We start from the raw sequence: 18,600 nt of genomic DNA, 5'->3' as shown, positions 1-18,600 counted from the left end.
GAATGGAGATGTCTCCCGACCGCGGGGCGCGGAGCGCGCGCCGCCCGCTGCTTCACCTCCGCGGCGTTATTGTTCCGTGCAGGCGGCCAAGCGCCAGCCGCAGGCCCGCGCCGGCTCCTCGGACGCAGTGAGCACTTCATTAGTAACCCGAGCGTTCGGAGCTCACCCAAGTCACCGCGCCTCTAGAAAGGCTCCGGACTCCAGCCGCTCGCCGGCGGGCTGGTCAGGATACTAGAGGCTGCACTCCCCAGTCTCCGACCAACTCCGGCCGCAGCTTACCCCCAGGGAGACGAACGGCGAGAGGAGGAAGAGGAGAGGGCTAGAGGAAGAGATCTGACCCGCCCGGGGTCCCGGAGAATGAGCTTGCCGGCCGTTCCCACACCTCCGCCCCCTGCCCTCCGTTGCTGCTCACGCCCTCTGTACAGTCTGCGCCAGAAATCCCGCTCCCGTCGGGCGAACGGCCCCGGGAGCGGGGCTGCAAGCTTCTCGGAGCAGCCCGCTTGCCACCCGCCCGCCAGGAGCGGCCCGAACGTTGAGGGGGCGGGGAGCCGGCGGGGGAGGTTCGCCCGGCTCCGGAGGCGCGGCCGGCAACCCCGCGGACCAGCCGGCTCTTGCAGGTAGACAGCTAAATAAATGTCAGAACAAACTTTGCTTTCCCATCACCTTACCTTCCTTTGCAGCCTGCGCTTCCACGGTGTGTGCAAAGCGGAGCAGCCAGATGTAGCATAAAATAATCCATGAAGGGTGCCGAGTTTGAAAAACCATGGTGCATGAGCAGGTTTTATCTTAGGTTTCAGTTGAGTCGCAGCTTTTTAAATGCTGTTTGCTCCGGAGTATGTGGGGCTTTTTTAAAAAACAAAAATTATTGCGCTCCACGCATCGATTCCCTTTCTCGATCTACGGCCGGCTGCTCCACATTTAGCTTTTTAAAAAAATTTTTCCCTCCTTTGGTCCGCACAGTGTTTGCTGCCTGCAAGTCTCCGACTGCAGACCGGCCGCTTGCTCCACACTCCAGTAATATCAATTAGGGGGGAGGGGGGCGGGGCTCCGAGCCGAGAGCCTCTGCCACTCGAGCTGAGTGGCAGGCGCAGCCGGCCTCCCAGGCGGCGATTCCCAGGGCTTGGGGGCGGGTCCCGGCGAAACGGCCGCCCCGGCCTTGGGGGCGGGGTTCGGGGCGTGGGCCAATCGGCGGCCAGCGGAGTCAGGTTGCGGGTCCAGGATTCCCTCCAGGTTTTGAGCTCCGGGCTGGCGCTGGATGCTCCGAGAAGGAGGACGTGGAGGGCAAGCGAGGTGCGTGCTGCTGTGGGAGCTTTGCTTTTAGCAACCGCAGCTTTCGTGGAGCAGAATCAATCCTAAAATAACGCTCCCAATTTACAGTCGTGTTTATAGCGGTGCTCCTCGCGATCTTTAGAAACCAGAGGGGATGCAAGCCATCTCTCAGCTACCAAGCACGGAGCCGGGACAGTGAAATGAGCTGTGCCTTTAAGTAAAGTGCCTTTTACTTTTTTGTTGTTGTCACAACCTCCGCGGGTTGGGTAACTTTGTTCTTTTTCTTTCTTGAAGGGTTACTACTTCTCTTTTTCTGTAACTCCAAAGGCAGTTAGCTCTAGGTACCACCCAACACAATCCCTGGAAGAATAAAAGTAACCAAATGTATTATGTTCAAACAATGTTTCCAAGAGTTTGAAACAAGCTTTGGCAAAAGAACCAGAGGAAAAGGGAGTGGAGAAAGGAAGTCTTTTGTTTTATGTGCCCTCTCACTCCCGCCCTATCATTTAACGATAGTTGGTTGGACGAAGTAGCACATTAAGAGAAACTTCTGAAGGTTCCGTATGGTTTTTCCTACATGTTTATCATTTTCTGAGATTTTCCTGGAATTGCCACACTTTGATCGTTTTCCATTTCGCTGCATAAATTACATTTAATTTTAAAGAATGCTACCATGCATTAAGTTAATTAAAATTAAATTAAAATCAAGCCCTCTTTCGCAAATATTGAGTACTTTTCAATAAGTATTCAATAATTATCTTTCAAAGGCAAACTAAGAATAAAAAATGTTACCAATATCGACAGTTGATTTCGTCTAACTAAATATTGAGGACGACTGCTTAGAGGAATCCCTTTATCGTTAGGCAGTTTCTGACACTTTGCAATTCAAGATGTGGGTAGTACAATAAGAGGAAGAACTTAAAAACCTTAATTGCCAAATCATCAAATTCAAAGGTCAAGCAGAGTAACTTGATCACATGTCAAAGACGAGCTTTATTTTCTTCCTGTCCTATATTTCTTCCGTTAAAAAAAAAAAATCTGTCATTCACGATTTGCCTCTATTTATGAGAGGCAAAAAGTTTGACTTTGCCTAAGACTCCAAACTTTCCCTATCTTTTCTATTTGGAAAAGTAAATTGAGTTGTTTCTGGTATTTATAGCAAAGAGATGACAGATCCCCAAATTTTAAAATTTTTATCTTATGGAAAATTGTCTCTTGTAGTTTTTACTTGCCTAATGCAATTACGAAGAAGAGAGAAATGAGATTTCCTTCCCCTATAACCTCTCTTTGGGTCTGTAGTTTATTTCTTAAACGTTACTTGTTCCTAGCCATTACCCCTATTAAATATTTTAGAAATTATATCTAAAAGCATCTTAAGTGCCCTTTAGAGGATTCATAGAAAATGTAAACTGCTTAATAGATTAACCTTGAAAATAGACAAAAAGATGTAGAGTGCACTTGTTACAGAGATCAAGCAGTATTGACACAAACAGATGCTTTAAGGAGTAAAAATTGTAAGGTGAAACATTAGAATTAAAAATATAGATCCCCACTCATAGGCAATAAAACTGTTAATCTCACATACTCACAGATATTAAACCACTTCTAATAGTTAAAATAATTCTCCAGGATTTCAACACTTTCCCCAGGGTCTCATCCCCACTTCTTAGAATGACACCAAGGTAGCCTTTAAAGTTTAAAACATTCCTTTCATCTATTGAATGACTAATACTCAGTGATGTGAATACAAATACCTTTCCATGAAACGAGGAGACTAAAGAAGTAACATCCTTCACTCTGATGAGTGTAGGTGGTATAAGGAGTCCCCTTACTGTGTCCCCTCTCTCTATCAGACATAGGGACATGTTCAGCTTCACTTTTATTTTTAGAGACAAGAGGCTTCACATTAAATGCACATGTGCCAGACTGCTGACAGTTTTTCCTGCAGAGTTGCACAGTGATACTCATTTTTAGGTTTACCAACCTTTTCTTCTTTCTTTTGGATCTAGGTATAGTGATGAAGAAGTCATGGAATTTAAATAAAAAGTGAATGACCTAGTCAAGAAAAGAATGTTTATTATACTGTATTATATAGTATAATATATAAATATAATATATAAATTGGCATTAGACTGTATTTGACTAACAGCAAAGCATGTAAACCTCTTTGTACATGAAGCCACTGAAATGAAAAATAATCAGTTCACAAAACTTTCATATTTTAAAATAACTTTTAATAGGTAATTTCTTTATATCACTTTTAAAATGGTTTATTTTAGCTTCTTATCTATGATTTGTGCATATTATCTCTAAGGCAAATTTTAGAAAAGTAAATGTATGTGTGTATATAAAATGAATTAGAAATCATTTTCCTGAACAATACCAAATGGTGTATATATAACCAACATGTGTAAGCCAAAGCAGAAATTTTAAAAACTGTTTTTTCAGTTTTATGTATTCATTGTGAAATGCAGTTGATATAATACCCAACTTATATTTAGGTAGTTTTAAATAAATGGAAAAAAGAGACCAAAACTTTAATATTACCATTTATAGACCCTCTTTTGAAACATCTGTCATAATTGTATAGCAGAAAGATGAAAAATGCCTATTTTCAGATGCAAAGAAGACATGCCCAATATTTATGAACCATGTTATTTTTATCTATCTAATTACTAATAATCACACATAACTGTACATATATGAAAATAAATGTACAAATTCAAGACACACATTCCAAATGAGGGTATAGCTGTTATCTTCATTTAACTTGCTTCAACACTAATATTTACCTCACTGTTTATCTCTGGGAGATATTTTCTGATTTTAAGAGAGAAATAGTCACTTAGGAGTAAATTCTAATGACTTCAGGGAATTACCTCCATACATTTTCAAATAAAAGCCTTTGTGTGTGTGTGTTAAACAGGCCTTTAGAGGGTAAAGGAAGAACCTGAGACTTCAATATGTTACAAATCCAAGGCTGCCAAACTAAGTAGTTAACAACGACAACAAACTCAAAGGGCTGTCTCTGAACCTACTACTTTTGAACTTACTATCTAAATACATTCACAAGTGGTAAATGTGAAAATTCAAGTTCATCACAGAAAAGGGGGTAATTTAAACTGAATTAGAAAAGGTACCATACAGAAGAAACTGATTATAAACAGAAAAGAAACATTATGTCTCAGTTAATAGATATTACAGAAAATTAGGTTTTCTATTTGTGATTTCAGTCAAAATGTAAATAGTCTTTCCGCTGTGCAGGAAAATCACTTACATATTTACATTAGCGTGATTTATGTAGTGTATATAAAATATGTACTTGCAGTCCAATGTAAAATGTACATAAACTAAGCTCATAAAAAACATAGTAATAATTTTACTTATTCTTCGAAATTTCAGATTTATCTAGCAGTATAGGAAGTCAGAGTTCAGAAATCAAATCGTAAGTCAAGACTATATTTTGTGCCTCTGTAAGAGTTCATTCACTTTTGTATGGTCAGATAAATTGGTGAGGCTTAGAAAATTAAAATTATAATCCTTTAACTGCAATTGCTGAGTTAATTCAAAAGAGCTTAACAAATAAAAATACAATTTATATCAAGATTATGTGTCCAATTGAATATTGCTAAGGTGTCACTGAAATTTTCTGATCGCTTAAAATATTCAAAGATGTTAAATCAAATAACTTTTATTATTTGACTATTATTAAGAGAATTACTAAACATAGCAGAGAAATGTGACACATTATACTCAAAATCACTTAACACATGTCCAATTGTGCTTAAGAATTTTTTTTTTTTTTTCAAATTTGATTTTGCCCGGGGAGGCTCTTCTTTTCCACTACTTATACTTCATTTTTCTATAAATCACCAGCACTGATAGGAAGAACTAGTTTAAATCATGCAAATTACTTCTACATGCTTTCACGGTTTCCCATCTTGCAATTTTTTAGCTCTTCAAACCCAGTGGATTTTCAGGTGTCAAGGAGAGCTGTGATAATTCAGTGACCACCAGGGGGCATCAGGACCTCTGGGTGTCCAAGCCAACGAAGTCCACACTGAATAAAAATGAGGTAATTATGAAATTATCTACATATATAATTATATGTATATATATATTTGTATATAACTTTATATATAATAATTGGTACCTATTTGTTCCTTTGACACTTTTAAGTTTCTTATACTCTGTACCTATGCCAGCTTACTTAAAGGCCTTTGTAAAAATCTGTGAGATGTTCTATAACCTATTTCAATCTATTCAGGCCATATTTAACTGAAGAGGCTCTGAAGGCACCTTAGAAGGTGAATTATATTGCAGAAAAGCTCTCTTCAATTCTTTTAAACCAAACATCTGAGCAACTCTCCGTCTCCAGATAGACCTCAGATATTCTCTTCCTTCCTTTCCACCCACTTTACTCCCAAAGTCTTTTACCCTGGAAACAGGGCCAGGCTGGGATTGAGTATTCCCTTGAACTTGACAGTTCTGAGTTTTTAAGGATCCTGTGATGTTCCTAGGACTCTCTAGCTTGAGGAACATTTTATAGACCTCTTCTCCCCCGGTCTTCTGCCATGGTTAATACTAAAAATGAAATTCTGTCAAAATTTGCCTGGCTATTCTCAAGGAGGTCTAAGAAAAGTCTCAACAATAGTAATTTTATGCATCAAAGTAATTTAGAAATAGTGTTTCTATGTTATGGGGAAAAGAATTCATAAATAGTGTGTCCTAGCTGTAAAATATAAAGCTGTGGGTACTTTCTCCACTGACTAAGGGTGGAATTCTGCACACTGCCAAAGGCGGTGCCTTATACTACCCCTTAACTTGGCCCGCAGTGTGTGTTCTGTGGGGAAAGTTGGCACATTTATATGAGACAAGGACCTTCCTGGGAGGAAAGGTATCTTAAGTCCCTAACGCAATCCCATTTGAATTTCAACAGTATTAGAAGCTCTAAAATATTAGAAGGGCTCTGAGAAGTAAATAAGCCTAAGTACCTCAGAGCAGTACTTATTGTGAGGGAATGAAAATTCTGGGCTTAAAATTTGCTGGGTGAACACATATGCCTGAGGCTCAGAAGCCCTCTGAACCCAGCAACGCAGGTATGGTGTTTGTACTAATTATCTAAGTGTGAACTAAAAGAGCTATACTGTTATAGCTCAAATGTTGAGTGACACTACAGAACAAGGTTTCACTGTAGCAATTCTGTGTAAAGGTAGGTTTCAAATGTTATACAGTATGACAGTAAGGAAAATGAAGTCACTAGTGGACTAAACATATGAATCATTGGGAAGAAATCTGATCCCTTTGGACTGATTGTACCACTAGGAATTCTTAGACAATTATGGAGAAAAGAAAACCTCAAGAAGGAGGTGCTAGATTTCCCCTTAAGTTAAACTAGTCAAATTGAAAGAGATAAGTGACTATGCTTCTCCTCGATGATGTGGATCAAATAGATTACAGGTTCACAATCTAAATACCATAATATTTCAGCAAAAGAATACTGATAGAAACCTTGATTAAAAATAGTATTTTCGAGTATTATTAAATATTTAGAAAGGCACTGGGGGCATATTCAGAGGAATAAAAGGCATAGCCCAATATTCAGAAGACCTAACACCATCAGGATTCCTTTGTAACTCATGTTTCCTTTTAGAAACAGAGAAATCATATGTTTAGAGAAATAGATAACTAGCCAGTTTTACTCAGTGTTGATTTCGGCCACTTCAACAATGATATCTTCATAGTCACACTTTGGGCCATAAATTGCAAGATGATTCAATGTACAATATGGATTTTATCATCTGGCTTGTCCAAGGGTGTTTTCTTTTCCCCTCTCTGCTCTTAGATCAGATAAAAAAAATTCATGAAAATTTATACTCCATCTCAGATTCTGTGAGGTTATTATTGTCATTGTTTGGTTTTACAGATGCATTGATTTAGCTAAAGCTACAAAGTTAACCTGGCACATTCTCTAGTTGATTTTAGATTGATGAAATGACTGAGGTCTATCTCAGTTTAATTAAGTATTTTAATATCTGATAGTCACTCTCTCGGCAGTCTTTTATCCAGCAAGCTCTGGTGGTAAAGTGTGTGAAACTAAAGAAGTGAAAAACATGACAGAAACTTGCGTCATTTAAGGATAGATGATAACCCTAAAAGGCAAAACCTACTTTACCTACCTCACAAGTACAGGGAAAGGAAATTTATCCTGCATTCCAGTAAAGAAGGACGAGCCTCCGCATTAGAGTTCTTTCAGATCTCAACTTGGATTTAGTGTTTCTATACAGTCACATCTCTGTCTTTATTTTAACAATTTATCATATATTTACATATACCTTTGAGTTAAACTTTTGAGGGAACAGCTACCTTCCAAGTTTGAATAAAGGTATACTATAATAACATGCATGTCCTCAGATACTTTAGGGAAACTGTCCAGTAGATCATCACATTTTAAATGGTAGTTATGTACATTTTAGAGAATAACGGCTGTGATTCAATCAGTTATACTTGTTCCTAAGACTACACAACAGCATGGTGAAGGATACTGAATGAAAAGGAAAAAAAAAAAGCAGTGATAAGCTTAGGATCAATGTTAGAGTTCTATGTATTCAGATATCTCAAAATACAATAAATATGTTTTAAAAAATTGCTCTATATTTACCCCTTTAATGTCTCATTGTATTTGCCCTCTTTTTATTTTCCATCTCTTTACGTCTCTGCAACATTCTGGTTCACTAATTCTCTCCTCAATTTTGGTTAATCTGATATCTAATCCATTCAATAGAATTCTAATTTCCATAACTCTTTTTTTGGTTTTAGAAATTGTTTTTATCTTGTTTTGTTTTTCTAAGTTTCCTGTTATTTTTTCATAGTATCTTATTCACTTAGGGTTACAATATGATCTTTTAGGTCTTTAACCAAGTTACAGGAATTTCTTTTTTAGTTTTATCAAATTATTCTATTTCATGAAGGTCTTGAGGTTCTAATCCACCTGTTTGTAGTATCTGCTGACTCTTGTTCATGGTGAGATCAGGTCATGTTTTGATGATAGTGGATACTTGCTGGCTTTGGGGTTTTGATGTATATATATGCTTTTTTGGTCCCATTTTTTTAAGTGTTGTTTTGGTTTTTAATCAGTTACACAACATTGTAACTATTGAATTTCTCAAATGCATTTTCAGGCCCTATAGAGATGAACAAATAGTGTTCTCCTTAGACATCATTTCCTTAATGTTCGTCCTGACTCAAAACTTCACTTATCACCCTAGTTAAAACAAAATGTCTCCCATTCCCCACCTCCACCCCTTCTTCTATTTTACTTATATCCATAGCACTTATAATCAGACACTGGCTGCCTGAATCCCAGGCTGTCTTATTCCATTTAGGCTGCTATTAACAAGTACCGTAGACTGAGTGGCATATAAACAACAGAGCTTTATTTCTCACAGTTTTAGACGCTGGGATGTCTGAGATCAAGAAGCATGCAGATTCGTTGTCTGGTGAAGGCCCACTTTCTGGTTCATAGATGGCCATCTTTTCTCTGTGTTCTCACATGTCAGAAGGGGCAGGGGGGCTCTCTCGGGCTTCTTTTACAAGGGGCACTCATCTCATTCATAACGGTTCTGCCTTCGTGACCTAATCACCTCCCAAAGGCCCCACCTCCTAATATCATCACCTTAGATGTTATGATTGCAAGATATGAATTTGGGGGGACATAAATATTCAGTCCCTAGCAGATACCTAGTAATTTTTCCCCTCAGGGGAGTCTCTTTCTTCCTCAACCAGAGCCCAGCCAACAATGAGTAGAATGTTTTCCCTTCTATTAGGGGCACAATCCACCAGCAGACCTGGCTATGTGTGTGTGTGTGTCTCCATCCCTGATCCCTGCCTTCTCTCCCATCAAAAGGCAGTGAAACTCATTCACTCACCTGGCTCCATGGGCCAATTGCAGGACCCTGACCCTGGCAGCTGAAACCTTGGATCACAGCCTGCACCTGGGTTTCCCTTCCCTCTTCACTCCCCAGGCCTTTCCCTTCCTCTCTTCTGAGCTGGGCCAGGCCATCTCATGCCTGGGTGTTTGTAGCACAAGGGTGTTTGGACTGTCTTCTCAACATCCTGCCTGGACCAGGAGCTGTCACGTGCCTAGCAGTTGTAGTCTCCCTTGTTAACAATGAGAACATAGCTAGGCCTTGAGCTAAAAATCGTCTTGGGGTTTTTTTAATGTAGTTTTTTTTTTAACGCTTTCTGTACATAAAAAATAATTTTGGTTCTCCATTGTTTTCTTTTAAAGTATCCTTTTAAAAATAAATTAAGTTTAAGAATTCTGGGAAGATGGCAGTGGTCGTAGAATTTGGGTCTTCCACAATTCCCACATAACACAGAGCAATTAAGATATTAAAACCAAAACCCACGGACAATATTTAGAACAAGAGTAGATGACAAGGTATCCCCGTGTTACCCCAAGATACAAAGGGTGGACAACAGCCATGAGAGCTGCCCAATGTCAGAAGTATGGGGAAAGTAGAAGGAAGCAACAGTGTAACTGGATGCCCGAGGGCCCTGAGCACACTCAGTACAGCAGCAGAGTGAGCCCGCCCTTGCCCCGCCCCCGCCCTTGCCCCGCCCCCGCCCTTGCCCCGACTCCGACCCCGCCCTTACCCCGCCCCTGTCCCGCCCCTGTCCCGCCCCCTTAGCGGCAGAGCCCCACGCATGCGCGGGTGGAGGTGCCAAATGAGGACCAGACGCAGAGCTGTGAGCTGGGCCCATGGAGGAGCTGGGGCCGTGGAGGAGCCGGAGCCGTGGAGAAGCCGGAGCGGTGGAGGAGCCGGAGCCGTGGAGAAGCCGGAGCGGTGGAGGAGCCGGGCGAGCACCTGCAGTTGAGACGCGGAGGAACTTGGCTGACTCCACCAGCGAGTGAGGTAGAAGTCTAAAGTAAGGCATGAAAATCTTTGAATTCTCACACTGGGCTGCCAGGGCTCCCTTGGGACTAGACCCCACAATGGACATCACCTCTAAGGAGTGGAGTCAAAATTAAGTAGGATGGGAACAGTAAAGACAAAAGCCAGAGAAGCTCCAACTGAGGGCTAGAACCAGGAGAAGCAAAAAAAAACAGGCACAGGTCTCTGGCACAGAATTTAAGGGGCACCAAACAACTCAGAAATCAAGATAAATGAGATTTTAATGTAATAATTTTTCAAAAAGCAAATTTAATGCCAAAAATCCTTGATGAGAAAAATATCAAACTTTTAAAGGTAGACTCATTAACAGTATGATGCTGAGCCATACTGGAGCCTAGGCAAAAGGAAATATCGGTAGTACTGATCCTGTCTTTATTACAGTGTTTTCAGGAGAGTGTTCCAGGAGCCCTCCTTGAGGACTACTAAAGAACCCGCTTCAGAAATCAAAATAACTAAAGAGACATTACAGTAAGGATTAGTGTGAAGATTAAATGAGGGTTAAACAGAAGAGAGTATAGTAGGTAATTGATACGAATTCGGGTTCTTGGACTCTTGAATCATTTGGAGTCTGATGAGGATTTCAGGCAAGGCTTTATTGGGACTGGTGTAGCACGAGGGAGTGAAAACAAGTAACAGGTGCCCTTGTTCGCTCTTGAAGGAGAGCAGGCTGTTTCCTTAAATGGCTTGAGGGTGTGAGTGGGTCAGTGGGTTGGGCTGGAGGGGTGCCTTAGGTGGTCTGCCCACCCCCTTGGTGGTGCTGTCTGTAGGGGTCATGCACAGTGCCCTCCTTTGCTCCTAGTACCTCAGAAGTGGCAGTTGGTTTGTGGCCTTTTTGTATCTTATTGTTTGTAATTGCCTGGCCTTCCCACGGGTGCGGTTATTTTTAGTCCCTTTGTATTCTGTTGCTCAAGGAGACCTTTGTCCAGGTGCAAGCACTCAGGTAAAGGGTCCCAGGTCCCAGCCTATCTCATGACGGCTTTATGTTCTGAGAATGTAGGCATGATACAAACAAAAAATTGGGACGGCGGAGGAGAGAATTGAAATACGGTGCGAAGTTTTAACTGTTTTCAGAAGCTACAACTAGTTTTCATATTGTATTTTTCCTAGCATATCATAGTTTATGATTTTGACGTAGAGTTAACATAAAAAATTATGTTAGTTTCAGATGTACATGATTCAATATTTCTATATATTGTAAAATATCACACAAAAAATTTTAGTATGTGACAGAAATACACATAATTAACATAATTAACAGATGGAGCTTTTTAAATGAGATAGGTGCTTTGATAGATGTATTCAGAGCAGTAAGTCAGAATGGGGAGAACATCCTAGCGGTAACCGGTGTTTCAGATTGGTCTTGAGTTGTAAGGAATGGCTGGCCCCATGAAGGTGATGGAGGCATGGAGATTTCAGAGAGCAGAGATAATATGTAAAGGGCATAGCAGGGTACATATATGTTATATTTTACTGGAAAAACAGAAACTCCCTGGACATTTTAAACTGAAGAAATTTCATTTGAACGATCTTGAAAGTAGATCTTAATGAGGCCTACCAACAGCCTCAGGTGTGAGTTAGGAAGCAAAGCCTCTGAGTAGAGCCTTGAGATGATTGTAGGGCAGATGAGCACCTTGATTGCTGCCTGTGGAAGACGCTGGCCCAAAGGGTCCACCTGGGTTACATGAGCTTCCCGACCCAGAGAAACTGGGATGATAAATGTTGGTTGTTATGTTAAGCCGCTGACTTTGGGGCTAATTTGTTATGCAATTGTACAAAACTAATACAAGGACTTTCACAAATTTTTGTGGGCATCTCATTTCCAAATTAAGTTTCTTCAGTTTAAAGTGCCCAGTTTATGTTTCCTCATACATCTATCAGAGCACGGAGATATGAGGGTTCAGTTGCTCCATATACTTAATATTTTTCCTATTTTTCTATTTTTGCCGTTCTGTGATATCATATTGTGGTTTTAGTATTTATCTGATGACTAATGAACTTGAATACATCTTTGTATGTTTACTGGCCATTTGAATCTCATCATTTGTTAAGCGTTTGTTAAATATTCTTGTCCTTTTTGTCTGAGTTGTCTTTGTTACAGATTATAGGAGTTCATATATCTAGATATGCATCCTTTGTCGGGTATACAGGTCTTATCACACTTTGTGGCTTGCCTTTTTACTCTGTTAATGAAATCTTTTGATAAAAAGAAGTTCTTGATTTTAGTATGGTGCATTTTATCATGATTTTCTTCTGAGATTAGTAATATTAGTATTCTGTTCAAGAATTCCTTGCCGAATTCAAGGCCACAGAGATACTTCCTTATGTGTTCCTCTACAGTCTGTATTGTTTTCCCTTTCATATTGGGATCTGTAATCCATCTAGAATTGGTTTTTGTTTTTGGCGGCAGGTAGAGGTCAAGATGCTTTTTTTTCCCATGGAGTATACAATAGGCCTAGCATCATTTCTTGGAAAGACCTACTTTTGTGCATTGTAGTACAGTAGAGCTTTGATCGTAATCTGGTGGATGACTATATGTGTGGAAGATTCTACTAAGTTTTTGTGAAATTCTATTGTCAAAGAAACCATGTTAGTCAGAAATCTGAATAAATATTTACATATTTATTTCTGAGTAGTGGGGAAATGTGCTATTTAAAATTCTATGCCATCACATGGCTTCACAAAGATCTCATTTTTGTTGATAGGACTTCAAAAACCTTTCTCTATACTTTGAGACAATATCTAGTTATTGCCCATTTGAAGTTTACCCTGATCTTTGGAAAGTAGATTGCTTACTTAAGGCAAGCCCACAGATGTTTCATCTGCCTTAATTCTTCCTGTTTCACTGGACAGGAAGTAGCATGCAGTGCCACAAGTGATGTTATTAATTATGGCAAAATAAAGAAGCTTTTAAAGGCATGTCCATTTTTTTCTGAGAGAGAGAAAAGGACCCGGAGCCATGCATTCCTCCTGCTTCCTGTTCTTCCCCTTCCTGCTTTATCCCCCCTGGGACATACACAGGCTGAGAGTGATTATAAATAAAGTCATTATAGGAACTTAGAACTTCAGGTGTAAAATACAGCATTTAAGTTTAAAATATATCACCTGCCCCCTAGCATTTGGATGATTCTGTTAACCTGGGCTCTCTACTTGAATTGCTCATACCCTCAGTTCATTCTTGACCCTCCGCTAGAGTGATCCTTTTACAACGTGTATCAGAACACATCACTCCTCCACTGGAAACTCTCTAGTGGCTCCCATCGCACTTTGTGATGAGAGTCAAGCTCAGTAATGACCCAAGCAATCTCAGCAGACTATGACCCCTGTGACTGCCACTCTCTTGCCTCTTTTCCCCTTTCTTACTTTTTTCCATCACACTGATTTCTTGCTCTTCTAACAGGCCAGGCAAGTTTCTGCATCAAGGCATTCAAATTCCCTCTGCCTGAAATGTGATTCCTCTAGACATTTATATCTATGATTCCTTTACCTGCTTTAGGTTTACTCATGTCTCTTCTCACAAAGGTTTTCCTTGGACTTCTCTATGCCCATTTTTCTTTTTCTACAGATCTTATCATCACTCCATATATCATGTCTTTACTTACCTTATTTATTATCTTTGGAATTCCAAACTCGAATGTAAGACCCCTGAAGGTGGGGATATTTTCTTTCGATGGTGCCTTGAACAGTGCTTACATACATACTAGGTACTTGATAGTTGAATACGTGAATGAATAGTTTTCAGTTAGCTTGACCGTGTGTTTTATAATCAGCTCTGTAAAGTTATTTCTAGAAAAATGTTCTACAAGGATATTTCTTATAGTCTAGAGTTTCTGGAGGTGAGATTTTTGGCAGTGCCATTAATGATAACAATTCAAATCTTTGAAAAGCATTAGAGTAGCTAATATATAAAATTCAAAAGAGGGAACAATATGTCGGAGGATGTTTATTCATTTTTAAAGACAGCTATACATAATAAAATATAGCAGATAATTATTGGGGAAATAAACCAGAATTAAGCAGGATACGTTCTCATTACACATGCTTAGTTAATTAAAAAAAATCATCTCTGAGATTAAGATGGATAGCTCACCCTCACTCCAGTTTATCTACTTAGAAGCAAAATGTGCTAACAAATGTCTAGATCTAAGGACATGAAAAAATGTTACTCTCTAAAACCCATTTCTTAAAAGTAAACCATGTGTGGGGGCTTCCTTTGTGGCGCAGTGGTTGAGAATCTGCCTGCTAATGCAGGGGACACGGGTTCGAGCTGGTCTGGGAGGATCCCACATGCCGCGGAGCAGCTGGGCCCGTGAGCCACAACTACTGAGCCTGCGCGTCTGGAGCCTGTGCTCTGCAACAAGAGAGGCCGCGATAGTGAGAGGCCCGCGCACCGTGATGAAGAGTGACCCCCGCTTGCCACAACTAGAGAAAGCCCTCTCACAGAAATGAAGACCCAACACAGCAAAAATAAATTAATTAATAAACTCCTACCCCCAACATCTTAAAAAAAAAGTAAACCATGTGAAAGTCCTAAAGCGGGGACTTTATATGATGCCTAGAAGTATCTTGAAAATATATGTAAATGTCTGTGAATGTGTATTTTCTGGGTGAAGTTTCCCAAATCCAATTGTTGAAGGAATCCAAGCGGCAAAAATTCAGAACCCAGCTTTAGATCAGTGATTCTCATACCTGGCAACACATTAAAATCATCCAAGAAGCTTTCTAAAATGGTCGACCCCAGGTTTTCATTATTAGCAACTTGATTTATATAGATCAATCTGGGATGGGGTACTAGGTTTTTTTTTTTTTTGAGCTCTTTGAGTGAGTCTACTGAATACTTACAGAGTTGAGAATAATTGCTGTAGAGCACCGCTGTTCAATAGACATATAAAGTAAGCCATATGTAACTTAAAATTTATAGTAGCCGCCCTAAAAATATTAAAAAGAAATAGGTGAGGGAAGATGTCGGTCAAAGAGTAGAAATTTCCAGTTATAAGATCAGTATGTTCTGGGGATCTAATGCACAGGATGGTGACCATAGTTAACAATACTTCATCATATCCTTGAAAGTTGTTAAGAGAGTATATTTTAAATGGTCTCACCACACACACAAATTATAGTTTTATGAGATGATGGATGTGTTAACTAACCTGATTGTGGTAATCATTTTGCAATATATGTGTGTGTGTCAAATCACCATGTACACCTTAAACTTGTACAATGTTATATGTCAATTTTACCTCAATAGAGCTGGAAATTTTTTAAAATAAATAGTGAAATTCATTTTAATAATACATTTTATTTAAGCTAATACGTCAAAAATATTATTCAACATGTAGCATTAGTCACATTTCAACTTGCTCAGTAGCTCATGTGACTAGTGGCTACCATATTGGATAGTATACATCAAAATTAACTAGAAGTTTTGTTAAAACACAGCTTGCTCAGTTTCTGAGCTGGTAGGTCTAGGGTGGGGCCTGATAACGTGCATGACAGATTTCCAGATGATTTTTTTGCTTCTCATTTTGGGATCACACCATGAAAACCACACTTTGGCACACCGGTTTTTAATGTTGGCTGTTCATTGGGATTACCTGGGAGGCTTTTAACATACTACTACCTGGCTTAATTAGAGATTCTGACTTAACTGGTTCAAGATGAAATCTGGGCTTGAGTTTTTAAAAAGATTCTCAGTTGATTTTTTAACTTTTCTTTTTTTTTTTTTTTCTTGTGAGGTATGCGGGCCTCTCACTGTTGTGGCCTCTCCCGTTGTGGAGCACAGGCTCCGGACGCGCAGGCTCAACGGCCATGGCTCACGGGCCCAGCCGCTCCGCGGCATGTGGGATCTTCCCGGACCGGGGCACGAACCCGTGTCCCCTGCATCGGCAGGCGGACTCTCAACCACTGTGCCACCAGGGAAGCCCTAACTTTTCATTTTTAAAGAATTATTGATTCACAGAATCAGAGTATACAAAGTGTACAGAGGGACTCCATACCATTCACCCAGTTTCCTTCAATGTTAACATCTTTGCAAAACTATTGTACAATATTAAAACCATAAAATTGACAATGGTATGATCCACAGCATATTGAGATGTCACCAGTTTTATACTCACTCGTGTCTCTGTGTGTGTGTGTGTGTGTGTGGTTCTATGCAATTTTATCCCGTGTGTAGAGTCATGTAGCTACCACCATAATCCAGAGACAGAATTGTTACATTATCACTAAGATATTACATGCTCCTCTTTTGTAGTTACCCTCAACCCCTCTCCCCAGCATTCCTAACCCTTGGCAACCACCGATAACTTCTCCATCTCTATCATCTAGTTATTTCAGGAATGTTACACAAATGGAATCATACAGTATGTGAGCTTTTGAGATTGGCTGTTTTCACTCAACATAATATCCATGAAGTTCATCCAAGTTTTTTGAGTATATCAATAGTTCACGCTTTTTGCTGATGTAACATTTTATTATATGAATATACCACAGTTTATTTACCCATTCATCCATTGAAGGACATTTGGATTATTTCCAGATTTTGACCATTACAAATAAAGCTTTGAACATTCATGTACAGGTTTTTATATGACAATAAGTTTCCATTTCTTTGCGATAAATACCCAGGAGTACAACTATTGGATCATATGGTAAGCACAAGTTTAGTTTTGTGGGAAACTGAAACTGCTATACTCTTTTTCAGAGTGGCTGTACCGTTTTACATTCTGAACAGTAATGCATGAGTGATCTAATTTTTCTGCATCCTTGCCAGCATTTGATGTTATCACAATTTTTTTAAATTAGCCACTAATTTAGGTATGTAGTGATATCTCATTGTGGTTTTAATTTACGTTTCACTAATATCTAATAATATTGAATATGTTACCATAGGCTTATTTGCCAACTGGTGAAATCTCCTCTGGTGAAATGACTCTTCGTATCTTTTGTCTATTTTACAATTATACTGTTTTGTTTTTGTACTGTTGAAGTTTGAGTGTTATATATTCTAGATGCAAGACCTTTTATAGATATGTGGTTTACAAATATTATCTCTCAATCTGTAGCTTGTTTTTTCATCCTTTTCATAAGGTATTCCACAAGGAAGAAGTTTTTAATTTTGGTGAGGTTCAAATTTTCATTTTTCTTCTTTTATGAATTGTGCTGTTGTTATCAAGTCTAAAATCTCTTTGCTTGTTCTGGAGACTTAAAACTTTTCCATATATATATATTTTTTCCTACCGTTGTTTTAACTATGTGATTATGCTCTGCTCTTATTAGAGAATAAAAGATCTCACGAAGGGTCTATACCTAGTTATTTTCCCTAAGATATTCTCATTTGACCCATTTACATTGATATATTTTCTTTTTTTTTTAACATCTTTATTGGAGTATAATTGCTTTACAATGGTGTGTTAGTTTCTGCTTCATAACAAAGTGAGTCAGCTATACACATATCCCCATATCCCCTCCCTCTTGCATCTCCCTCCCACCCTCCCTATCCCACCCCCCTAGGTGGTCACAAAGCACCGAGCTGATCTCCCTGTGCTGTGTGGCTGCTTCCCACTTCCATATGTTTTTAACTAAAAGTTTAACAGTTTTATATTTAAGTCTGTGATTCTTCTGAGTAATGCTTTCTTATAAGGTATGAGGTTTAGGTAAAGGTTTATTTTGGGGGGGGGGGCTATGCTCCACTTGCTCCAGCACCATTTGTTCAAAACACTTCTGCAGCAAAGTTTAAAAATTGCTGACACCTTCCCAGTCAAGTTTAAAAACCACTGCAAACTTTGGCAGATTAATACCCTTGCATCTACCTCTCTTCTGGTGCATTCTACAAGTCATTAGGAAGTTCGTTTCAAGAGTTTCAGGTACCAGACTTACTAACACATTTGGAGTTTGGCTAATTTGAGTATTCTGAGTGGAGGTTCAGATTTATCAGTACATTTCTTGACTTTCTTCTCCACCTCACCTCTATCCCTCGTCTCTTTCTTCCTCCTCATCTTCCTTTCATTCTTCTTATATTTCTCCTGTTCTTTCGCCTTTTTAGCAAGACTTGGTTGTAGAACCTGGGGATGTAGCAATTGCAAATTATACTTACCTTCACGGAACTTACACTCTGCATGAGGGAGACAACTAATGTAAACAACTAAAAATAATACAGGCTCAGAGAGTAATACGTGTTTGGAGACTAGTAAATGCTGGTATTATGATCAAGTTTATTAGGAGAGAAGACAAATTTAAATCAAGACGTAAGCAAAGTTCTTTTTCAGAAAGTGTTATTTAATTTGAATACTGAATTAATGAGATAGAAGGAGGCAGTTGAGCTAAAATCTGGGGCAAAAGTGTTCCATGTTGAAGGAACAGTGATGCAAAGGCCTTG

The 18,600-nt window shown here is 39.4% G+C and overlaps 1 protein-coding gene across 5 annotated transcripts in view; it reads right to left on the bottom strand.

Annotated features, from left to right (window-relative positions):
- The window catches only part of EPHA7 (EPH receptor A7), a 164,159-nt gene extending 163,257 nt beyond the window's left edge, over positions 1 to 902 (bottom strand). For all 5 annotated transcript variants that reach the window (XM_060167703.1, XM_060167704.1, XM_060167705.1 and 2 more), the window contains exon 1: positions 669 to 902. In XM_060167703.1, coding sequence (XP_060023686.1) covers positions 669 to 765 — 97 coding nt within the window. In that variant the 5' untranslated portion in view covers positions 766 to 902. The remainder of the gene's footprint in view (positions 1 to 668) is intronic.
- Between the last annotated feature and the right edge of the window lie 17,698 nt (positions 903 to 18,600).

The sequence above is a fragment of the Lagenorhynchus albirostris genome, chromosome 12 (assembly GCF_949774975.1).
Source record: "Lagenorhynchus albirostris chromosome 12, mLagAlb1.1, whole genome shotgun sequence".
Lineage (NCBI taxonomy): Eukaryota > Metazoa > Chordata > Mammalia > Artiodactyla > Delphinidae > Lagenorhynchus > Lagenorhynchus albirostris.
Note: the sequence above shows the minus strand (reverse complement) of the source record. Positions and strands in the feature narration are given on the sequence as shown.